This window comes from Meira miltonrushii (assembly GCF_003144205.1).
Source record: "Meira miltonrushii strain MCA 3882 unplaced genomic scaffold FA14scaffold_1, whole genome shotgun sequence".
Lineage (NCBI taxonomy): Eukaryota > Fungi > Basidiomycota > Exobasidiomycetes > Exobasidiales > Brachybasidiaceae > Meira > Meira miltonrushii.
In genome coordinates, this window is record NW_020289943.1 from 29,300 (window position 1) to 53,117 (window position 23,818).

General features: G+C 41.5%; 8 protein-coding genes across 8 annotated transcripts; 4 read left to right on the top strand and 4 right to left on the bottom strand.

The window, feature by feature from the left end:
• Window positions 1-360: 360 nt before the first annotated feature.
• FA14DRAFT_169452 (uncharacterized protein) lies at window positions 361-2,289 on the top strand (the record flags this gene model as incomplete). The annotated part of the gene is made up of 1 exon (XM_025500209.1): window positions 361-2,289. The coding sequence occupies one exon, from the start codon at window positions 361-363 to the stop codon at window positions 2,287-2,289; it is 1,929 nt and encodes a 642-aa protein (XP_025356745.1).
• Window positions 2,290-2,653: 364 nt separating this feature from the next.
• FA14DRAFT_169453 (uncharacterized protein) lies at window positions 2,654-3,273 on the top strand (the record flags this gene model as incomplete). Its single annotated transcript, XM_025500210.1, has 2 exons — window positions 2,654-2,954; window positions 3,005-3,273. The coding sequence occupies exons 1-2, from the start codon at window positions 2,756-2,758 to the stop codon at window positions 3,271-3,273; spliced, it is 468 nt and encodes a 155-aa protein (XP_025356746.1). The 5' UTR covers window positions 2,654-2,755.
• A 5,750-nt stretch (window positions 3,274-9,023) lies between these two features.
• FA14DRAFT_346 (arsenical-resistance protein ACR3) lies at window positions 9,024-10,939 on the bottom strand. The gene is made up of 2 exons (XM_025502223.1): window positions 10,332-10,939; window positions 9,024-10,251 (listed from the first exon to the last, which is right to left on the bottom strand). The coding sequence occupies exons 1-2, from the start codon at window positions 10,662-10,664 to the stop codon at window positions 9,382-9,384; spliced, it is 1,203 nt and encodes a 400-aa protein (XP_025356747.1). The 5' UTR covers window positions 10,665-10,939; the 3' UTR covers window positions 9,024-9,381.
• Window positions 10,940-10,989: 50 nt separating this feature from the next.
• Window positions 10,990-12,118, top strand: FA14DRAFT_367 (Rhodanese-like protein). Its single transcript, XM_025502245.1, has 2 exons — window positions 10,990-11,501; window positions 11,594-12,118. Exons 1-2 carry the CDS (start codon window positions 11,349-11,351, stop codon window positions 11,897-11,899), a joined length of 459 nt encoding a protein of 152 aa, XP_025356748.1. The 5' UTR covers window positions 10,990-11,348; the 3' UTR covers window positions 11,900-12,118.
• Window positions 12,119-12,287: 169 nt separating this feature from the next.
• On the bottom strand, window positions 12,288-13,474 carry FA14DRAFT_303 (uncharacterized protein). The gene is made up of 3 exons (XM_025502152.1): window positions 12,943-13,474; window positions 12,796-12,854; window positions 12,288-12,718 (listed from the first exon to the last, which is right to left on the bottom strand). The coding sequence occupies exons 1-3, from the start codon at window positions 13,112-13,114 to the stop codon at window positions 12,347-12,349; spliced, it is 603 nt and encodes a 200-aa protein (XP_025356749.1). The 5' UTR covers window positions 13,115-13,474; the 3' UTR covers window positions 12,288-12,346.
• A 360-nt stretch (window positions 13,475-13,834) lies between these two features.
• On the bottom strand, window positions 13,835-14,614 carry FA14DRAFT_162896 (arsenate resistance ArsH; the record flags this gene model as incomplete). The annotated part of the gene is made up of 2 exons (XM_025499789.1): window positions 13,835-14,399; window positions 14,478-14,614. The coding sequence occupies 2 exons, from the start codon at window positions 14,612-14,614 to the stop codon at window positions 13,835-13,837; spliced, it is 702 nt and encodes a 233-aa protein (XP_025356750.1).
• A 2,190-nt stretch (window positions 14,615-16,804) lies between these two features.
• Window positions 16,805-18,185, bottom strand: FA14DRAFT_162897 (MFS general substrate transporter; the record flags this gene model as incomplete). Its single annotated transcript, XM_025499790.1, has 4 exons — window positions 16,805-17,143; window positions 17,176-17,666; window positions 17,688-17,835; window positions 17,889-18,185. 4 exons carry the CDS (start codon window positions 18,183-18,185, stop codon window positions 16,805-16,807), a joined length of 1,275 nt encoding a protein of 424 aa, XP_025356751.1.
• Window positions 18,186-19,844: 1,659 nt separating this feature from the next.
• On the top strand, window positions 19,845-20,346 carry FA14DRAFT_486 (uncharacterized protein). The gene has a single exon (XM_025502407.1). The coding sequence runs from the start codon at window positions 19,961-19,963 to the stop codon at window positions 20,309-20,311; it is 351 nt and encodes a 116-aa protein (XP_025356752.1). The 5' UTR covers window positions 19,845-19,960; the 3' UTR covers window positions 20,312-20,346.
• Window positions 20,347-23,818: the final 3,472 nt, after the last annotated feature.

Consider the following 23,818-nt stretch of genomic DNA (forward strand, 5'->3'; position numbering starts at 1 on the left):
TTATACGCTAATGTAGAATGTATGCCAAGGCGAAGCAATTATGAGTGTAATATTCGGAATTCTAAACGTCATGCAAGTCATTTTGCTTCTATGATCAGCTTCTTATGCCGAGTATTATCACGCTAAGACAATTTGCCCCACACTTGGAACTTCTGAAATGGAAAAGTCCTTTGCAGTAGCTACCAATGTGATCGATTAAATACTTGATTGCAATCAACGGATCATGGAACCTTATTCTTTGTTCATAAAGAGATTTCCGGTGACAACCCGATGTCAAAAGGTATAAATTATGCCAGAGCTAAAATTCAGGACATTATTGCCATCAAATCATTCACCCTCACATCATCCCTTTATAGTCGAATGTCGTTCAATTTTGCCTGCCTCATCACATTGGTCCTCTTGGCTTCCAGCGCCTCCGCTGCTCTCATTCCTCGTCAAGATAAGTCATGGACTGTTGCATTGAATGATCGGCCGGTACGAGCACTAGTCACACAAAATTCTGATGGTGTTTTTAGCTTTGATTGCCAGGCGAACGGTAAAACCGTCATCAGTGCGTCTAACATCGGATTTTCTACCTCCAATGGTGATGTTGGACCCGAATTTAGTTCTTGCACAGCTCAAGACCAAAGCTACACTGTTGAATCGTACAACACCATCGCAGGTAGGAGTCAATCCCATTATGCCCCCTACCAAACACAGACCTTCAACTGCAAAACGTCCAATGGTCAATCTAGCTCCGTAGACGTTCGAGTGGGGATCGATGGTTGTGCTTTCCGCGTCGGCTTCCCTGATGGTCAATACACTATCAATAGTGAAAGTTCAACGTGGACTTTTGCTCAGAACGGTGCTTCTTTCTTGATGGATGATCCTGACAATACGTCATACGAAGGAGAATGGGAACAAAGCGATGCCGAGACAGGTTTACAAGGTTCGAAAAATGTCCTGATGCCCTATCTTGTAGATGCAAACTCTGCTGTCGCCAACCAATGGGTTCTGCTTGAAGAATCAGCCATGGATGGCTCTTTTGGCGGCTCTCAGCTTGCCCACAAATCTGGTTCCTTGGCTTATCAATTTGTCTTTGCCGAAGGCGGAAATGTCAAGGTGGATGGCAGTATTTTTTCACCTTGGAGAATTGCCGTTGTGGCTGACTTGACAAACCTGTACCGCACAACGTTTGACGCAGACAACATACCTTCCACCAACATCAGCGATGTAAGCTGGATCAAACCCGGCCCAGTCTCTTGGTCATGGCTGCCTGAACCCAATTCTCCATCAAATGAAACTCGCCAGATGGAATATGTTGATCTTGCTTCTGAGCTGCAATGGCCGTATACCTTGGTTGATGAGGGTTGGAATGAAAAGTGGGTTCCCGATCTCGTTCGCTATGCTAACAATAAGAGTGTGGATATCCTTTTGTGGTACAGTGCCAATCAATGGAACTCAACAGATGCCGTCGCCAGCAACATTGCCAATTTGAAACAGTGGGGAGTTAAGGGTGCAAAGATTGACTTCTTCCTGTCTGATGTTCAAGCCATTCATGATCAACAAACTTATATTTTATCACAGATGGCTGCCGCACAACTTATGGTCAACTTCCATGGTACGCCTCCTCCTCGTGGTAACCAACGTACCTGGCCTCATCTTCTGACGCAAGAAGCTATCCGTGGTGACGAGCATCCAGCTTATTCATTCCGTAATACCGTTATTCCATTTACACGAAATTTGGTGGGTAGCATGGATTTCACCCCAGCTCTTTATACCGTGGCGGGAGTTAATGGTGGAAGTCAAGAACAACAAGAACAGCAGTCCGCTCAATGCTCTGTCGGTTGTGGCCTTGGCGAATCGATCGCTTTCGAATCGGCTTGGCAACATATTGGTGAAAAGCCTGAAGTGATTAGAAATTATACTCTTGCTGCTCGTTTCTACAAGGGACTTCCTTCCGTTTGGCAAGCCAGTACAGTTTTGCCTAATTCGTATCCTGGTAAAGCTTTCGCCGTTGGTCGTTACTATCAACCTTCTGATCGTTATTATTTCGGTGCAGTCTTTAATGGTGATGCACAAACATTTGAATTGCAACCTACTATACTACCAAACGATAAGAAATTCATTCTAGATATCGTCAGCGATGGCAATGACGATGACAGTGATCGCACCAGTATTATGCGTACGATTGTTACTGATGTCAGTAGTACTTCAACCGTCAACGTACACGTCAAGAGTAATGGTGGATTTACAGCAATTGCTTGCGAGACTGCAGGTTCAGACGGTGGATGTCTGGCAACCCTTTAAAAGTTCCATTTGATTCATATCTATCCGCATTAACCCTTTAACCCAAACAGTGTTTTATGTAACTAGTCATGAAAACGAATCCATAGTCTGCATTAAACACGTAAAAAGGGAGAGGGAAATTGCCAAAGTCGGGCCACCAGATGGCACCCATTCTCTTACTTGTAATCTCCCATTGATTTTAGCTGCGTGATGTCAATGAGTGTTGTTCGGCAGAGTAATACGGTTGCAATGGTTTAGAAGTGGCTTTTGTTAGCTGAGCTAGCTGATAAAATGCACTTATGCGGGGGCGCGTGCGCATACTCTGCCGCGCGAGTTAAAGCGTACTTGCTGGAAGGGATGGGAAGAGATTCATAACCTCCCCTTCTCTCGATCATCTTACCTCGCAAGCCAGATTGAATCGATTGTCATCATTGTCAGACTTCAATCACCCTCTTTCATCGGCCAGATTAAATCGATTACTATCATCATGAAGACTTCCGGCTCCTTCGCAACCTTATGGCTCCTAATTCTCGCCATCATAATTTCCCTTATATCCATTGCAAGCGCAAATGATGACGCACCAGTCACTGTCAAAGTCTACTTTGACATCGAGCACGAAGGAAAGGATGTTGGCCGCATTGTTATGGAACAGGCTACTTGCCAAGGATTGGAGTACGAGGTCAAAGGTCACCTACAATCCTGATTCCGAGTTGGATGTTAAGGATGTGGTTTCCAGATGGAATTTACCCGCAAGGTCTTCCACCCTCTGTAAAGATTGAAGCTAAGAGAGCCAGATCACCTGATGAGGTGAAAATATTTCTTCGACTTGACAGCACAGGGCAAAGTGATAATGAAGGTATGTGGTTCAATGCGTTACGATATGCAAAAGATGGTTTGCCTCCGGCGCAATTTGGCGCTACATTCAAGACATTCAAGGTGGAATGCGAAATCTTGATGAAGAAAGTTAAGTCGACAAGATGTTGTCGCCCCATAGCAAAGATTTGAAATGAAAATAGTCCAAAATGCCGTCAAATGGCGTTTTCTTTCTCGTTATGTGCTTATCTGTAAGCCCAGGAAGATATTGTCACTACTTGCCGGTCTAGCTAATTGTCGACAAAAATACACCTCGCTGACCAAAACAAATATTTTGGTCAGTTTCTGATGAAAACATGTTTGTACTTCCTCTTCAACGCTTTCTACCGGTACTGATTGGATGACATGTGGTGGATAAATGTATGGTGTAAACAGAGAAGCGATCAGAATTAAGTTCTTCCGGAGATGAACCGAGTAGAACGTGGGCGTCAATCGCTTCAGCTTAGAGTGTTGTATTTGTATTTGTTCTCTGATTTGCGTCTGGAAGACATGTGCGACTTCTTTTAAAAAAAAAATTGGACGCGTTAGAGACACGTCGTTGTCTTCGTATAGGAGGTCTGCCATTGGCGGGCAATCTCATGATTCATCATGCGACTGAATAGCCCCCAAAAAAAATTTCAATTACATCGTTTTCTATCGTCCTCTTTTTTGGCCTGTTCAAATTTGCACCGCGGCGAGCTTCTTCAGCTTACCCGCGCATCAGCCTGGAAGCAAGGCAACAGTTCCCGTTGCATCTCCACGCAAAACATGAAACTTTAACTTCAATGGTTTACGTACGAGTGTAAGCATATGTGAAGCGATGCCCGTGATGAAGCACGTGAACAAAATAACCAAAGGCTGAAAAGATTCATTTTTTGACAAACTCATCTCATGCTTACCGCGCTTTCGCAGCACGCCTTGTTCCTTTCTGAGATAGTAACACCAAAAGGATAGAAACCTCCACTACAATTAGAAACAAGAAAAATCTTTCGATCACTTTTTCTTTATTTTCAAATTGACACGTTCAAGCTCAACAAAACGGACTATATCTAGTTACGTTCATAGATTTTTGAGACGCCACGCCTCTGTTTTCTCGAACGGTCTTTCCGCTACGCGCATACGAATCGGTTGTCTCAAAAAGCTGAAGAAGCAGTCGAGGCGTTGGCTATTGAGGACGCATTAACCCTTTACGGTGCGTGAGAATTATGCAATCTAAAATGAAAGATACACCCAATTTTTAAGCTAAGATAAGCTAAGATTAGAGATTAGCAGATTATTGCTTCACTTTTACTATTCAAGATTACAGAGTACGTGCGCAAGGCGCATGGTTGCTTATGTCATCCGAGTAGAACTAACAAAATTAATTTCGCAGATCGAGAGAGCACTTTTGACATCTATTGATCAAATCAAGGGAGACGACCACGCTTTGCAACATAAAATACAGAGCCTTTGTAGGAAAATCAAATTGCAAAAAAGCACCGTTTGAGATGTTGAGGACCTGGTCTGTTTTTGCGACAAACTCCTCATGTAACCCTAAACATTACAGAGGCCGTTTTCGGGATCGCAGCAATTGTTAAGACAGTAAATGCGAATGGTAAAATCTTTTGATGGCTTTGCTTGTACTTTGAGTGGTATTGAAGCAGGATTGGTTCAATCCTGAGCCACTTTTCAGTAAAACGAAATACCTATTCTGATATTTTAAAAGGTAAGGGTCAGTATAACAAGGACCATATCTAGATATACTAAAGAGTAAAGTAAAGTATTGTATATAGATAATACATTCTCTTTAGTATAATAAAAGAGTTGTAATTATCGTAATACCGTAAGTAAGAAATGAAAAGAAAAAAAAGAGATTTTTATATTTACTTCTATAATATATCTATTATAAGCCGGTTAGCTACTTTATAATAAATATTATACTCTTATCCCTTTACATCTTTTATTTACTAAAATTTTTGTAACTTAGGATAAAATAATTAATACTTTACTAGCATTTTATAATATCTAAAACTCTATATAAAAAAAATAGAGAAGCCAACGGCCTTATATATTGATTATAAAATAAGAAATCTACTTTTCCCTAACTATAATATAAGTATCTCTCATTATAAAGTAGGATCAATATATTTTTATAGTATTCTAAGATCAAAGTGTCTTTTAAACTTTACATTTAACGTGATTTAGAGTAAAATGACTCAAACTTTATAGGTACTAGGAAAAGAGCTTTACCGTACTATAACTATTTAAACATAACTTTAATTATTTAAGTAGAGATTCTTAAGAAGTCCTAGTCTATAAAATTTTAATAAGCCGAGCGAGAATACTTTTAGACCTTCTTTATAATAACCCCTTTTTAATATAACTTGATAAACTCTTGAAGTCATCATATTCTAGTATACTTCTATATATTAATAGTTGAAACCGATAATATAATTAAATTAACCGCTACAGATACTTTAGAATTTTCTTTAGAATCTAAGATTAATGAACTTCTAGATAACAACTAAATAGGAATGTGTTCCACGAAGTATATAGTGTATTTATCTAGAGGAGGATCGACTTACAGTCAAATGTACGTAAAGAAACCAGCGCAAATTATTATAAAATATTCAATAGATTGAGGTACCAGAATTTTGCGCTCTTGCTGACCACCTGCTCTTGCAACAGCCGAGGCTCACTTTATGGATGGAGAGATGCATAGGGAACCAAATTTAAACCCAAAGCTATGTAAGTCCTGGTGTATTTACCATTTTCGTCTTGCCGCATGCTAAGCAGTCCATGTGAACCGACCATTTTCGTCCATCTTCCCGCGTTGAATGGCAGAGTATACTAAAAGAATCAACGAATTTCATATCGGGCACTTTCGATGCAGGTAAAGGCAGAGATAAGTTATTAGTGCGATGCTCACGTGTGAAGCGCAGTATGGTAGACAAACACATGAGCTGCTTCCGCTGGCAATTAGCTTTTATTTTGCAATACCGACTTTTTCTCATACGTGCGTCTGCGGCATAACTCTACTCATGAATCACCAAAGTGCCACGATTAATTCCTATTATCAATGCATTCAGGAGTCTTTTCAAGAGTCTTTTCAATGACCACTCAGCTGATAGAATCATTTTATTCTCGGGCACTTGCAACACTTACGCTCGTTTCTTCCAGATGTTGCTTTAGGAGCGAAGGATTAGGCGGAATCGAGCCTCTCGGCTGTGTTAAACTTTCTCTGAATCCGACATTAACATTATCGGACATATTCCGCGTTGTATGAATATTTTGGAGTACATATAGGGCTGAGGAATTATAGCCACAAAGCAGTTCGCTATCTCAAATTGGAAATCCTATGTTCCCAGACTCTCTTAAAACTGCCATGGAAATAATCAATAGAATCTAGGCCTTTTATTTCGCCGGCGTTCCGCTTTTGAAAGTTCCCAAAGTGTAGTGTAAATTTTCTCGAATACTTTGTAGTAGGCCAAATTGTAAGCAATTCGAAAGATGTCTTACTTTTCCCTTCGTTCGATCCCGCCTCCTTCCTGCTAGCAATAGTTTTTCTAAACTTGCAATGTTCTTGGGTTTTCAACAACTTTAAATAATTGCAAGTGTTTGTGCAAAGTTTGAATATGGATGAGAACACCGTGGAAGACCTTCCGCAACAAACTTAGGCTGATCACTGAAGTCATATTCTGCCAAGTGCTGACATGCAGTGTCAATTTCATCCAACATTTTCTACGTTACTTTAGCTTATACCTCAGAATTTTTTGCCGGGTAGAATGGTACCAGGTAAACGCTCACTAAATAGCATAGGTTTAGATGCCATTATTTAACTTAACGAAATCTCAATCTACATAAATACAAACCGAGGAGAATTCCGGGCGTGGATGTCAATGGTAGGAAAACGAGAAAAGGATTGTATCAGTGATGTTTGGTGAAATCTCATATAGCTCATAATTACGTAGAGAGCAGCAAATATGGAATATTTCGATTTTTGGTCAGCATGTTCACCAGACTTCGACGTCTTTGAGGACGTACGACATGGGGAACTGATGGTGTCACATACGATAGCAATTTGGATGATGTCTTGAGCTGAAGGGCAAAAAATAGACCAAGGAAAGATTAATAACCCTTATACGGCAAATTGGTATCACATCATTAGCATATACCTATGGAAATTATCTGAGAACTTGATTGGAAAGTAGCAACTGAATACCTTCCCTTGTACAGAGTATGGATCAATGACTGGCTGACGGAACGCTCCCTCGCTGCGCAGACTGGTCGTCAACCTTGGTTCAACGCCAGCGGTACAGTGGAAGAAAGCCTTGTCTGCCACTCAACGTCTCACTCAATGGCTGGCGACGCAGCCACCATTACTCACCTGCATTTATGATTATTGCAAGCCCGCTCCTTTAATGTGCTGAAACGAATGACACAAACCAAAAAGATATCCTTGGAGCAATTACATTATTTTGTCGAGCAGCATGAGTATGAACTTCAACTTTTCCCCACAAATTGGGCTGGGAATGAATCATGCACTGAAACATACAATCAACGATCGAAAAGTTTATCATGTAGGATGACTCATAATTAATTACTTCGGATCTACAGGCTTGTATCTGACACTTTTTCTCCAAAGTCTTCGCGAATCAAAGTCGTATACTCCTCTTCTCTGCAGCTCTGCAAAAGTTTGCTTGAAATGTCTCGGACACACATCACGTTATAGCTAGCCGATATGAAGCAATCACAGATTTCTTGAAGGACATATTGTGCGAAAGCATCAAAGGGCTTTTGGTACACAGCCATAACAATTCATGCCTGATGCACTGGAAAATTTGGATAAGTAAACCCCTGCTAGTTTTATGTACAATGGTTTGTGGCACAAAGTCAAATGTCAGATGAAGTCTTCTCGTCTTCTCAATTTCAGGAACAGATCCACGTTTTTTTGCCGAGCTGCTGCAGTTCATGGTTCTCAGACAATATCTTGGCAGTCCTTCGCTTTTGTATTTGTTGCACTAGTCTCAGCTCCTCCGAAAGGAGGTCACGAAAATTGTTGTTGTTCTTTCTCATATTGGTCTTAGGGACAGAGTGCTTGTTTCTTCAATACTAACGACTTTCCCATGGATTACTTTGATTGTGATCTTGTTCTTTCTATCTTCATATTTGAGTGAGCTAGTGTGATCGTTACAGGGGCTGAACCAGGCAGAAATTTAGGCCAACGAACGAACCGTATCTTACTTATATTCAATGAGATGAAGGATTTTCCTGAGCTGGATACTATAATGGTTGGTACCGTAAGTCTATGATAATGAGAAACTTAGTTTAATTATAGTGGAATTTAAACATTTGACCTTAGGATTGGTCTTTACCATCAAGATACTTGCCTTTCGCGCCAGCTATTGATCAGGGTTGACTTCACAATTTGGGCTGTGTTAATCCTTAGCTCATTGTGCGTAAGTAAAGTCCATTCGATATAGTTAGTACTGTCTATAGATCGTAGTAATATTGCATCTCCTAAAAGCTCTTTATGCGTAAGAACTAAAGTAGAATCCCAGGCCATGAATATTAAATTGCCTAAGACAAGCTAGAAAACTTTCATCAATATCAATATCACCAGGAGCACTTGAAATAACGCTGACTATTGTTTTCATCAATATGAATATCGTCAAGAACAGTGGAATTAGCGCTGACTGTTGTTTAGTTCCTGTGTTCGAAATCCTCGATATAATACGTTTGAGTATTCAGGCCTGTACAGTCCGACATATCTCCGAAATTAACGAAAATTTATCGGTCTACGATTATCATTGAAACGATTGGCGGATTTGATAAAGCTAAATGTGTTATTAAACGATGAAGAAAAGGAGACCATCGATCTCTTTCGGCACTTTTATGTCTCTACGATAGAGGTCATGATCCAGGATCACTTTCAAAACAGTTTTTATAGTGAAGATAAATCAAAACTGCTGATTTTTACTTCTCCCTTCGTGGCTCTCAACTGTACGCATACTATAGGTCCATGAAGCCCTGCTTTTCTGCTTTTCGAGTTTACGCTGCACTGTGAGCGTTTATGCGCACATATTCTCTTGGGGGGGCGTGCGCACCTTAAAAGCAAAGTCAAACGAAATGAAAAGAACGCTGGAATAGGAACAAAACGTCTGTACAACTTCTTCTTACTCTCTCTCAATCAAGAACACTTTCAATTCGAGAAGACAATTGCAGTATAAAAAGACGTGGGCCGCATTGTGGCAAATAAATCAACGCTACGATTACTACATCTCAAACAGTTCGAGACCATCGGAGCTTTTTTCCCGCATACAGAGCTATCCACGAGAGAGACAATAAGACAGGGACCTCCACTAGAGGGCCAATAGTTGCTGCGAGTGCTTGATTTGATCCTGCTCCATACACCGACACGGATACGGCAATGGCAAGCTCGAAATTGTTACTTCCCGCAGTGAACGCCTGTACGACAGCCATCTGGTAGCCCCAATTCGCGTGTCCATAACGTATACTGAAGTACCATACCGAAAAAAAAGCGATGCTCCACATGATTGCAAAGTACAAAATTAATGGTACGAAAGTGCGAAAAGTAGGCCCCAAATTATCCAATATGTGTCTTGCTTGCTCGGCAAAGATGATGATTATAGTGTAGAGCAAGCCTACAAGCGAGAGAGGACCAAAGAATGGCAGGAATTTTTTCTCAAAATTGGTGCGACCCACAAAGGCAATGAGGAAGAAACGAGTGGAACCACCCGCAATCAGAGGTATGCCGAGGTAAATCAAAACGGAAATCGCAGTGTCTGCATAGTCGAGTGTAAAGTTTCGAGAACCCGAGATCACGTTGATAAACCAGATACAGTAAGGAGCATATAAGACAATTTGCAATATTGAATTCAAGATAACTAGAATTGCGCAAACGTTCGGGTCACCGCGTGCAATCTTGTTCCAAATCATCACCATGGCAATGCAGCGAGCCAAGCCAACCATAATGATGCCAATCCGATACTCTTCCAGGTCTGGCAATGTTGCCCAAGCTATACCCAACATCAAGAAAGGACCAAGAATCCAGTTCAGCAATAGAGACATGAAAATTTGCAACCAAATTTTCGAGCCCCTGAATGTCGTTCTGAACGTCTCGTACGGCACCTGGATGACGGATGAGATGAGTGCTCAATAAATGACAGATCGCACCAAGACGTCATCACAAACCACCTCGCAGAACTCACCTTTGTTAAAATCGGCCACATCATAACGATCAGACCAACGACCAGAGGCGCTGACACGCCATTGAGATTGCCTTTATTCAAATGTTCTCTGACATTTGGCGCAAACACACCAATGACAACACCTAAAATCATCGCCAAAATGATGAACAATGAAAGAAATCGATCGAGCCAACCCAATCCTGATAAAATGTTCTTTGCTGTGAGGTTGGAAATGTCGCTCTCTTCTTTCATCTCTCCACTGGACGGCACGCCACCAACTTGTTTACACGTTTGCATTCTTCCTTCGCCACCTTCATGACCCTCGTCCTTCGTCCGCATGTTACTGCTTTCCATTTGACGGCTTGTATGATAGGCTAGTAGGTCGAAACTGATGATCGGTGAGGCTAAGCTCTTCTTGTTACGCAGAAACGAGCCGTATTTAACCTTTCACAAGTAGTCAGAAAGTAGCCTCAAGAAGACAAGTCATCCTTATAGATTGCCAAAAGCAGTCGAAGAATGCGAGAAAGAAGATGAAAAAGGTGATAGCAATAATTTGAAATTCTCTAGGATTAAAAATGTTTGGGCATAAGCACCCGCCGAGCACAACTGCAAAACACTGTTCTGGCGACAGCTATAGACTTGTCCGTCCGTGTAAGGGAGGAAGCTGAATTCGATTAATACAATTTGAAATTATACGCTTTTGCCGCGTTTGAATGGAAACTGATTTCAAATTTCTGCTGATTCGATAGAGCGCGTCGCAAAATCTCGCGCTCTACAACGCTAAGGCTCAGTACGACTTTAAAATGCTGTGGAGAAGCACAATGCTAAAAGTACGTGCGCAAGAATGGCCAGAACTGTGTCTAGTTCCCCAATCTCATTTTTTGTTTTGACAATAGGTGATCGAGTTACGTGCAAATCACAACGCTTGTTCCTTGATTCCCGCCGAGAGTGTTTGTGAGAGTGTTTGTGAGGAATTTCCTTCCACCTGAGTTTTTTGCTTCAACTTCCAATGCCTCAACCACCAAGGTACAGTTTATCATGACATCAGAACACCCTATTGACAGCAAGAATTGGTATGACGTGTACGAAAAAGCGAATGAACGTGAAACGGAGCTCCCCCTGATCACTGTGCAAGAGCTTGCGAGTCTACAAAGCGGAGGACAAGCTGGAAAAGATTTCCTTGTCATTGATGTTCGTCGAGCCGATTGCTCTGTGAGTCTGCAATTTGTGAAAATGGAAATAAGAGTGAATACCGGCTGACTTCGCTTTGCGTACGTCGACAGAACATGATACCCGGCGCCGTGAACTTTCCAGCGCAATCTCTCCATGTCAGCTTGGAATCATTGACAGTTGCACTATCTCACATACCCTTCTTTATCTTCCATTGTAGCAAGTCTGTAGGACGAGGGCCCCGCGCAGCTCGTTGGTTTGTAGAAGCTCTTCGAAAACAAGAGCGTGATGGAAGTTTTGGCCGCGAAAAGCGCGTCGCTATATTACAAGGCGGTATCCTGCGGTGGGAGGAGGTTTATGGAAGCGGTAGCCTTAAGGCCAGAGGACAAGCAAATGGCTTGAAATCGATTCAGTTGTAGTCCTTTTGTTTTCATGACACCTTTTTCGTAGACAGTTCCTTCGACGTATGCCTCCAAAAAATAGTGAAATGTTTATAGAATGGACATACTATGGAAGATCCCCTATTCATAATGACAGATCGTAAATGGCCTTGCTGAATTGATTAAACCTTAGATGAAACCATAACAATCCAATGCCCTCGCGGCTCAGCGTAATTACAAATTCGAATTGCGAGAGCATATCTCAGCATTTTTGCTACATTCAGACCTCAGCACCTGTCCTAAAGATCCAGCTAGAACAGCAGCTGCAAAATGCACGACATATGCAGGAAAAGATTCGGAAATCATAGTACATTTTTGTCACGCTAAACCATCTTCAAAAACCACCTAAGGCACTCAACCAAACATGTAGACGGAGCTTCACTTCAGAAATTAGCGGGAACTTCAATAAGAAAGAGATGATAGAACTCAGACGATCTCTTGCTGCTTTGCTTCAGCGGCAATACTCTCTTCGACACTGCAATCGAAAAATCCAGCGCAACATTTGCTGGTATCTCCGCCAAGCTGTGTCAGGGCTTGATCCCACTGCTGCTCAGTCAATTGTGTTTCTTTCGTTAAATTTATTTCCGGAGCCCGATTCGTGTCACTTGCAATCCGAGGTAGGTTCTCGGTATCAAGGGCATCTCCGCCATACAAGAGAGGAGCACCCTCTTGATCGTTTTCGCAAAAGTGCGGTCGCAACCTTGTTTCATTAGACGAGTAGACCTTTGGCTCACCAGCTGGTAATTCTGGGCGGATGAGGTTACTTGCTATTTGAGATGCACCATTCAGAGCATGCAGCTGGTAGAAAATTATGAAGGTAAAATAGATTGGTCAATTGCGTCTGTTCAAGAAAAAGTGATTGAGGCAGAACGTACAACTTTTCCTATTTCTAATTTGACTCGAGCACATTCTTGACAGGCGCTTGTTGTAACGTCTGCTATTTAAAGTGATAAAGAGAGGTGAGTGATCTCTTCATGATAAGCTGAAAGCTTGAGTTGGCCCTTGCCGAAGATGAGACATACTTTTGGTACATTGATCAAGCCTCGCACGTAGGGAGGCATTATCTATCTCGAGTTGGTGCACTTTGGCCTCAAGACTTATTATGAGACATGCTCGACGATTCCTAAAAGCTCGAGAATTTTGAAGTTGTCTTGACGGATTGGCACTCGGATCCTCACGTCGACCGCGAGCCATCTCAAATTAGTTTCTAAAACCCTGGTCGTCAGGATGCGTTGGACTTCTCAATACATCAATGGTGGAAGTAAGAAGGCTTGACACATGTGGAAAATACTTGCGCAGTGCGTAGCTCGATAATCAAAGCTCTGCAATTTACGCCTTGCAGTATAGGGTGCGGGAGCTATTTGCGTTGGAACGCGCTACACTCGTCAGCACATTTGGACATGACAGACAACCAAAATCTTCTTCGAGACGGTTCCCATCCCCTATCATACAGCTCTTAATCATCCTCTTCAGAAAGCAGTACTTTTACACGCGAACAAGCGCCTCTAAGTTTTACCGCAGAGCTTCTAATAGCGTATGCACCGAGAATTCTCCTGTACGTGCTTATTCTAAGCACACAAACCTGTCAGTCTTCGAAGAGCAAGAGACATGTCCATCTATCTCGGAATGGGCAAAGGATGTGAAATCACTCGCTTCCCAGTGTGGAAAGAATCCTCCTTCTCGAATTATCAGAGTGTTCAAGGGTTTGTGATTTTCGAGAAAGCAACAACTAGAAAGATTCTGAGCTCGATCCGCGTGTCTCACACAATTTCAAATTTTATCTTCAGCATTTTTCTGGGCGCAGGATGGAGTACGAAACTTGCTTTAAGCAGCAACTGGCAGAGACCAGTGACACGGTCTCGTGGAGGCTATGCATGAGTCAAAAGCTAATTCATCAAAGTCCTTTTCAATCACCTAATTCTTGTAACTCTCTTTCCGTTCGCTGAAGCGATCGCCTAGTATCGCTTGGTGGTCTTGCAAAATACAAGAGATCTTCACCAATTCTTCTACGACATCCACGAGACGGCTTCTGTTTGACGAATTGGTAAGTCTACCTTCTGCGGTGAATTGAGTGTATGCTTTTGGTAACGAAGCTTGATTGGGAATGGTGAACATCCTCATCCATCGGCCAAGTATGCGCATTGAATTCAAAGCATTGAAGGACTGTGAACCACCGCTCACCTGAGCAATTGCTAGAACTTTTCCTTGAGTAGGGCGTATAGCCTGACTGCTTAGGGGAATATGGTCGATCATTGTCTTCATAATACCTGTCATATTGCCATGCTGCTCTGGAGAACACCAGAACTGCGCTTGGCTCCATGCGATACAATCGAGAAGCTCGTTTACTTTCGGATGCGTCGATGTGGAAATGCTAGGATCGTCCCGGAGCGGGAGGCCCCTCGGATCATAGACGCGAACATCACACCCAAGATAATGTAAAAGCCTTGCAACTTCGAAAGACAGCAAGCGAGAATAAGATCTGTTTCATTCAAGATGCGTTTGAGCGCTCAGCCAGCCGTCTACAGTGACATCGCAATAACACAGACTACAAACTTACTTTTCCCTATTTGACCCGTAAAGAACTAGAACGCGAAGTGGGTTTGCGAGATTTTCTTGCATCACCCTTGTTTTGGCAAGCTCATCGTTGCCTTTCTCACTTGCAATTTTATAGCACCAATCATTATCGAGTGACATGTCCACATTTTTCAAATTTTGCAAGAAGATCTTATGTTCGCTGCGATCATCCATTATTGAAATCCGAGAGAATGTATGAAAAGATCTTGTAGATCGAAAAGGAAAACGAAGAAAAAGACTTGCGGACATGAAGTACCCCTGTGGGAAAAGGAATTACGGCGAAAGGAAGTTGAGCCAATTTATAAAGAGGTTACGGACCGTGATGATCAGATCGACCCTGTGCCCAGCTCGCACTGAACTTTGATTTATTCCAGAACGGGGGCGGCAGCGCCGACCTAAATTTGAAATTGCGCAAAGGTGAATCCTGTGACTTTGCCAACATATCAAATTTGTACAATTTCAAATTGAAAACGAATTTTTGGGGCATGAGATGTTCCCTTAAATTTTTTTCTAACCTCTGCATTCACAATAGCTCTGATTTTCCTGCAATCTTTGCGTTCACAATAGTTTTGACTAGCTTTGAAGAAAAATTCTTTGGAGTGATTGTCAAATTAAAGTTGGTGTTCTTTTTCTCAGATGGAAAATCGTCGCTAGTCTATTTCACGACTAGTTCTTTCACAATTCAAACTGCTGCGTCTCTTGGAGTTATACATATTCCATTTCGATGACATTCGTTAAGCGGAATCGCATGCGACAGAGTTTCTTCAGCGGCCAGGCTTGTCTGAAATCCTGTCAAAAATCTCGACGACCCAGAGTATTTTCTCATACTTGTAACAGATGAAAAGATGGCTTGCCATTATCATTTCTTGTTGAATGTCTTCTCCCAACACAGTCGCTACTCCTGCTCACTCATGAGCCAATAGCGAAATGTAAGCTGGCCTGCCGTTTTGCTAGTTCCGAGAGATCAGTGGATACACTTGATCTTATTTATTAGCGTTTGTTTCACTCTTATCTTACCGGATGGTCACGCATAAAGTTTTCGTCCTACTTAACAGAACTTCAGGCGCTTTACAGACGCAGATCTGGTTCAATTTTACGTCAATTCCAGCAAAAATGCGATGAAACGTTCCAAAAAGTATTTAAAAGCCATTTCCTCTCAAATGTCAGATTTTGTGCGGTTTAAATTGTTGTGAAACTAAACCGCAATTACATAATTGATATTATTCATATACATTAGGAATATCAGAACTACTACATGCGCTCTTTTATTCGGACGAAATGCATCTATCTTATCGCAAAATCTTCTGCTAGGCCTCAAAACTAGTTAGCCTTTAAATTCCCAAACTATTCCCTCCTACACTCAGACAGATCAAATGTTTATTACACCACTTGCAAATTAAACAACTCTATATCGCTGAAATATTAATGAAATATTTTCATCGGCTATATCTTCGACATATCATGTATATTAGCCATGTCGTAGCTCTTTAAAATGATTAAGTATAAGAAAGCGGTGTACCAGAACGATGAATCCATATACTACTAGCTCGGAATTCAAGGTTTCTCAGAATTACTTAAATGTCATAGTAGTAATCTCAAATATATAATCGCCCGATATCTCCCAGCCTTCAATTGACACGAACATGCAAAGTAAATTTAACACTGATCCTACATCATATGAAAGTAAGAGATGAAAATTATAGATCAAAATATGATGTTTCATAAACGTCTCAGAATTCCAAATTTTAAGACATGAAGTTCGAAGCTATGACAGACGCATGGTAAATGTAATCCTAATTAGAGCTTTCGAAGAAGGGATGAGTACAGTGTAAAGTACGGATGGATTAGAATAGCAGGAAGTATCTATATAGTATTGCCTTTTACGGCATATGACAGCATGTTGCAAAATACTGTATACGATGTGCGTCAGGCTTTCGTCATCTTCTCCGGATGTGATAAGTGGAGAAAGGTATTGTTTGCCGATTTGCTCCCTTGCTCCATCTTTACGCATAAATTATTCTGCAGATGAAGAGCAGATACTCGCTTGTAAAAGTCGTTCGACCCTATGGGCCCTGACAGCATATTTTATGTAATTAAAGGGACGGCTATTGTTCCGCACGGAAAAGGAAAAATCAAAAATTGGCGCTACATGTTTTCCAGATCTTCAATTTTCTCCCAAGAGCGTAGCTGCTGGAATTTCTAGCCATTTCCTCAAGCGAAACACATCGCTTCGCCGCAGAAAAAGGTCGGAGCTCTGCAGTGAAAGAAATTTAAATAGATTGGAACTTCAAATAATTATTTACGATTTTCTTATAGGCATCCTAGTTGGTTGGAGGCAAAAAGCGAACGTTCCCGCAACAATTTTCCTTTCCACAGAAGTAGATAGGGCGCAGACGCAAGCACCAGTGCACAAAAACCCAACAAAGATGACGCCCACGGAAATGTAAGAGTATGATACATTTTGTCGGCAATGAGAGGGAGTGCTGTTGCAAGGATGTTGCGCAATAAACTTTGAGCGGCAGTGGCAGAAGATGTGTATGAGCCATAGCAATCTGCAAAGTAATCAAATACGCAAATATAAACCAGAAATAATCCAATCATGATGACGGATGTTCCAATTTGAGGAAGAATCCAATGAATTTTGTCAGGCTTGGCTGTCCATGCGAAAAAACAAACCCTACCGGAAATACTATTGCCCCGACACATGCTTCAAATAATCGTTGTTCAGGCTTTGTGACCGGTTTTCGCGTACGTAAGATAAGTATATGCAGAGCGAAGCCTATCAATGCGCCAATGCCAATGCCTGCGAACGAGAGGCCGCGCGACTTGTTATCGTGTGTGAAATCATAAGGCGCGAACACCATTGGTACTGATTCTAAGAATAGGTAAAGCGTTCCCCATGCAAATGCGATCCATAAGCTGAGCATCAGAGTGATGGGCTCTGTTGCCAGAAAGAAAAGAGGCTTCAGCATACGTTTTGAATTTCTCCCGAAGCTCGAGTTCTGATCAGCTTCGGCAGACATTTGCATTTGACGGATTTTTTCTCGCATTTCTCTTGTTAGACTCTCCTGCCGAAAGAACAAAAGTATGACAAGAAATGAAGGTGCAGCTAAAATGAGCACAACCCAGAAAATCCATCTCCATGACGTCAACCCACCTGCCCATGAAAAGCCTATCAAGCCCATCGGTGTACCCAGCAAAGCGCTCAAAGCGAATAATGCCATCGGTACTTGACGCTCTTCAGGTTCCCAAATATCCGAAAGAGTTCCGCCTACCATCGTTGAACCTGCAGAGCCCATAGCTCCGCATATGAAGCGAGAAATTAATACTGTTTGTATATTCTTAGCTAAAGCATTCGGTATGAAAGAGAAAAAAATAAGGCAAATGTGATCACGTACACCGGTCTTCTTCCAAATTGTTCGCCCAATGGAGCCAAAATGGTGGGAAAAATGGCAACAGCAAAGGTAAAAAAGGAAATTCCACTGACTTTTAGAAGTTGGGAAGAATGCAGATCAGCTTGAATGCCATCCATCGCTTGGGAATAGGCAGAAGCAGCAACGGAAATCAAAGATGACATGTAGCAAGCTGTGATTGTTGCTTTCCACTTTTTAATTCTATTCCAGCTGCGCGTATTATTTTGGTCATATTTCCATGCAATAGATCTAGACTGATCAATTCTGCTCTCAGGCATTCCATCACCGTTTGAAATGATGGAATTTGGTGATAGCGCTCTGAGTTTCACCATGTCGAATAGAAGAGATTGTCGCAAGGCTGATGATATCCTCTGCCTTGTTTATCGGATTTTTGTTGCAGAAATTGAATGGTGTATCACAAATCCAGATCTGAAAACAAAGTGAGTACCCAATTCGAAATCGGCTGCAGAAAGCGCACTAAGATCTGTTCCGGTCTTAAGCAGCATAGATAGAAAAGAGTACTGTGGGCTTCTTTGCACATGTACAACGTTGCCTGCATCCAACCCGCTAATCATCCTATCCCTGCTCTTGTTGGTGAACAGGGCTAAAAATACTGGCTAGGTTATTGTTGATTTTTTCTGAGCTCACGTGTCTCACACAATTTCAAATTCTATCCTCAGCATTTTTCTGTGCGCAGGATGGAGCACAAAACTTGCTTCAAGCAGCATATTGCTAGATCCGGCAAAGACCAGTGACACGGTATCGTGGAGGCTATGCATGAGTTAAAAGCTAATTTATCAAAGTCCTTTTCAATCACCTAATTCTTGTAACTCTCTTTCCGTCCGCTTAAACGATCGCCACAAAAGTATACAGGAAACTGTTGCCATGCTGTAGGCTTGGCGTACGCATGGTGCTTCCTGACAGGCTGAAGAAGCTAAACGCGGATTTACACCAAGTACCACGGGCGAGATTTTGGCCATTATCGTCCCAGAACCAAAGCAAACTTGCTGCAAGTTGATATAATTTTCATAGGTGAGTGAGAAACAAAACGCCTTGTAGAAACAACACGACTCAAATCCGAGTATTACCGTCCCGAATAACCACCGAGGTGAATTATGAATTTTGGTATGCACTTAGTGTTTGCAAAATTGAAATATTTTTTCAAACATATGCTTAATGTGGTTGTAAACGTACAAAGTCTAAATCGGAGTACATGCCAAATAAGCCCATGACTATGCGGCCTAAGTCCTTGTTATCATGCTCGATGTCAAAATATACCTTGACTGTGACGGGTATATCATCACTTGCACTTGCAATGGATGTGAGGGAAGTCATGAATTGTGAGAATTAGGAGCCAAAAGTTTGCTAAGGAACATTGGTCTGCATGATGATAGCAATCAATTTAATCTGGCCGATAAGAGAGGGTGATTAAAGTCTGATAGTGATCACGATCGATTCAATCTGGTTTACGAGGTAAGATGATCGAAGGAAGGGGAGGTTTTAGATCTCTTCCTATTCGTTTCAGCGAATACCTTCTAACTCGCGTGGCAGCGCACGCCACTGCAGATAGGCCTAGTTGCTTATATGTATTAAGATGTATGTATGCAAGTCAACCTTGGCTCACGTTCTCCCGCTTCACGTAAACGAGCTTGAGCATCTAATCAGTTTAGTGCTACGCGGCGATAAGAGATCGCTGTCTCGTCTTTCCCCAGGTCCTACAATCTTAGCTTCTCCGTGACGATAGAGGCGCGGCAGGACACCTATAAGGATGGAAAACTTGCAGCACGCAAGAAGTTTTGACAAACCTGACATAATTTCCATGCAAGATACATTCTTGCAAGCGCGACAAACCCTACAAGTACGATCACAAGTACGTTACATTTCGCATGGTGCAGTAGAAAGTAAGTGATATAATGTGTGACCTCATTCGATTGTCTGGCTGTTATTGATGAGTGTATTACCCTTTCTGCGGAAGAAACGGTAATGTAGGGAAAAGCTCAGCAAAAATTTATGTAGTGCTCGATCACTACATGTTTGAGATGAGTCAAACGAGATGCTAGCCGAGCTTCGTTTGGGCCCTCAACAATACCAAATGCATCCTATCTACAGCGGAAAAGATCGAACCAGCCTTGCTATTGGCTTTCCTCAAGCTTGGGTGGGAGGGCCTGGCAAACTTTCCCCCACATTGGGACGGATGCGAGGCCAACCGTACTTCAGCATTATTGATCCCTGCGCAAGTCAATTAGCCACCCAATTTTCTATGCTTCATAATAGCTGCGTTTGCCAACCCACGACTTTCACTGAAGAAAAAGCTTTCCGTTGTCTTACCTATTCCAATATCTTATTCATTACGGTTGGAATGTTATATTTGACCTCTGGTTCTGCGTCTTTGTGGCTAATATAAAGTAGGGCTTTATTTCATACTTTCTCCGTCGCGATGCTTTTCCTATCCTCTATGTCACGAAGAGTAGAGCTGAAGTATTTTGCGTGTGCCGTTTCGTGAATGAAGAATTCTTGAGATTGCACGTATTATCGTGTAGAATTTAGTAACTTTGCGATTGATGGAAGTATGATCACCGTTGCTATAAACGTTAATGGGCCTGGTCTCCAAGACCAAAAGCTTACACGTCACCCAGAAAACAAATATTTGTGTTCATACTACAGGATGCCACAAATTTTGATGCTCAAAAGTACTGAAAGAAAGATTTAGATGAGTACGGCTCAGTAGGCATTCTGATCAGGTTTGGTAGGAAAGAATTTTGTAAACAAAGTACAGAAAGTTACTAACTTTACAAGCTTTATTTAGATGATATTCGCGGTTGTTAATCTTTCCTCAGAAGTACTTACAGACGCCGTGTCTCTGTGCTTAAAAATCAAATTTAGACTTCGGTCATTTTGCGTACCGCCACCATTCTACAAGAACAAAGCAGATAAGCACCTCGGAACGATCACACATTTTGCCGCAAACTCCGCTTCTGTATTTTCGGAGAAATCTACCAAAACATCACAATTATAGTCTAAAATTGGCGGAAGACTTAGGTCCAATATTATAAATGAAGGTGAAGCTTGTCGACTTTCGAAATTTTATTGTATTGTAGATGATCTCATTGTCATCTTGAAAATGTGGAGGAAGAATGCTGAATGAGAGCTTCTGCGATATAGGGTCGGAATAGGAAATTCCGTAGCGCTTAATAGAAATTATCTCCGTGAACATGCCAACACTTCACCTGCTATGTTACTTTCACCTGATGAGATAGTTGTACTCAACATCAAAACTTGCGATATAATGATATTCTTCAAGCTCGTCGCGCTCACAGCGATGTCGGATGAGCATCAACGTGACCCCATACATTGCAGTATTGAAATAGATCTACAGGTTAATACGTCTCTTTTGGCTTCAAACGTAAAATTCCGAAGGTGATGCTTCTCATGGAAAGGGTCAGGAGGAGGCATTTAGCGGGGCAAGTTTCTTTTCCTGCCATCGCATGATACATTATGCTGCTCCCAGGTGGGCGACTTCACAAAAGCAGAGTTTCTGTGAAGATTCCCTCTGCTTGTTAAAAGGCATGCATGCCAAGCGCACACAAGAACACGCATATATATATATATACTGCAAGTTAGATCAGGTATTGCAGTATTTGAATCGTTTCAGCGGCGAACAGACTATCACCAGGAACATGATCACAAGGACGAGTGAATGCTCATCATTCTATTCGGAAAATTTTATGGGTTGAACCCAATACTGCAAGTAATGATCGAGGTTATCGTTGCTCCAATGATTTGGGATAACAAGCTCGAATTTCCCACTTTCGCTCCTTTTTCACTTTTCTTGAGATCTCTTGTCGCATAATCTTTATAATAAGCAAGTTTAGATAGAATTCAGAAATTTCCATTCAAATTTGCAAAATTTGGCCAACGAAAACCAAATATTATGGTTGATGCTAAAAATGTTGGAAGATTTTCTAATCATTGTTGGTGAGCGCGTTGAAAACAATCGAATTTGTGTTCGATAGTACCTTCTTTAATATCATTTACGTGTAAGCTGTTAGGAAAAAGAGAAGATAGGATAGAATATTTTATCAATTTTAATGTATAAATAGGAGTATCTTGCAAAACGCACTGAGGATAAAGAACTTTTACAATCTTTCTTGCTTCGCCCACAGATAGATATTGAATTTCATGTAGCCATAGACTTGATGCTACTAAAAACTTGAAGTGAGAGGCCTCAGAGAGGGCGTTCCATTCTTGTTATTCTGGTAAGAGGAAAGTGTTAGCTTGTACAAGGTAATATAGAGGTAGAGCTTTTTGATTTTATAATTATACTATCCTTGATACAGCGCTTTCTTAAGCTAACAATTTTTGAGTTCTATGCGACGCGCGTCTTTCGCAATGAAAGAAACATTTGCACCTTTGCATGTTCCTTTCGGTAAAAATTGGTGATTCGATATATGTATATACCTTATGAATATTGTAACTACATTCACCCCTGATTGATCAGCTAACGCATCGAATAAAAGTATGCGCAACAGCTAGCAGCACAGACACATCAAAGTCGACCTATCGTTCCCAAATTTTATCTTCAAAACACGACGCCATTCCTGCTTGACTTTGATAAACGTTATGTCGCCCAAAAAAGATAATTTCATTAAAATGGGAAGTTAACGACAGAATGATCAACTCGAAAACACACGGTGTTGTGAGGATATGGGAACTTGTTGATCAAATTTGTCAATCACTGTGGCAACAGATCTTTTTTGCAAGGTGAATTGAACTTTTCTCGGGTGTTGTCGAAAGACATCAATTAGCTTCTTCAAAGACAAAATTCCAAATTTAGCAAAAGGCATCACCGCATCCAAATTTATCTTCTTGGCCGCCTGCTAGATTGTTTGGAATGTAGTTCAAAAAGTTCATGACACGGAGTCATATGACAATGGAAATTATCTCGCAAATCTTTTGGCACGTAGAGAGTTTGGACCAAATAATAGGAAAGAAACTTTAATATTTCCCAGCTGTAAGCGCTTGAGATAGACGACAAATCAAAGAATAACAACCATTACAAATAGCCTGACGATGGAATTAAAAGCAAAACTCATTCCTAGTGGCGAGAAAATTCTTGCCATCTTTCCATGTCGAGAGCAGAACACATCAAGAAGAAGCAGAGAATCGCTCTTTCAAATGTGCCCGAATATGTCATGTTACTTTGTCCTTGTATCACGAAGCACAGCGCTCACCACCGCCACTTCAGAGCATCAGCAGCAGACCGTTCTCACAACAACGATCGGATCTGATGTGTTGAAGTACATTTCTTATTTCATTCTATGGCAACTACACCAGGTTGTTTCATTCCTCAAATACCACAAGTTTCAGATATAGTGCCTATTGATAGATCGATGAATAATGCTGAAGTGGGGTAGTACGGCAGATGTTCAAGCTCATTTCCCAACGTTCCTTAGTAATCACCCTTTCCCATACGCGATGTTCCAACTTCAGCCGATTCAAAGATGTACTATACGCACCGGGTCACTATAAAGGTCAAGTCACGACAATTTTCTCTTCTAGCCAACGCTTTAGACCACATTGTAGCTTTCTTAAGCAATCACTGATTAAAAGATGTCTAACATGCGGACCTAAATTGCATCCAGATCAAGAACGTAAATAAGATTTTATGCCTACTTTTCTTCCAAATTTGCAGCTCATGCCCAATTTCATACCCCAATTTACAACAACAGCAGTGGTGAAATCAGTACGATGTGGTTGTGTAAAAACAGCATCAAATCCTTCCTTTTTCATCATGTACACTCTTCCGATCATCCCTCCATTTCGTTATATTACAGTCCTTCTGAGCTTAGCATCAGCTTGTAGAGCATTTTGATACAAAAGCATATGACAGCGATTAGAAATAGAGTACATG

Bases quoted from the DNA above. Each gene is read 5' to 3' on its own strand.
- FA14DRAFT_346 (XM_025502223.1), bottom strand. From the start codon at position 10,664: ATGGAAAGCAGTAACATGCGGACGAAGGACGAGGGTCATGAAGGTGGC. The intron at 10,252-10,331 runs GTGAGTTCTGCG...TCCGTCATCCAG, and splicing joins TGTGGCCGATTTTAACAAAG to GTGCCGTACGAGACGTTCAG.
- FA14DRAFT_367 (XM_025502245.1), top strand. From the start codon at position 11,349: ATGACATCAGAACACCCTATTGACAGCAAGAATTGGTATGACGTGTAC. The intron at 11,502-11,593 runs GTTCGTCGAGCC...GTACGTCGACAG, and splicing joins AAGATTTCCTTGTCATTGAT to AACATGATACCCGGCGCCGT.
- FA14DRAFT_303 (XM_025502152.1), bottom strand. From the start codon at position 13,114: ATGGCTCGCGGTCGACGTGAGGATCCGAGTGCCAATCCGTCAAGACAA. The intron at 12,855-12,942 runs GTATGTCTCATC...TTTAAATAGCAG, and splicing joins GCTTGATCAATGTACCAAAA to ACGTTACAACAAGCGCCTGT. The intron at 12,719-12,795 runs GTACGTTCTGCC...ATTTTCTACCAG, and splicing joins AATTAGAAATAGGAAAAGTT to CTGCATGCTCTGAATGGTGC.
- FA14DRAFT_486 (XM_025502407.1), top strand. From the start codon at position 19,961: ATGCTAGCCGAGCTTCGTTTGGGCCCTCAACAATACCAAATGCATCCT.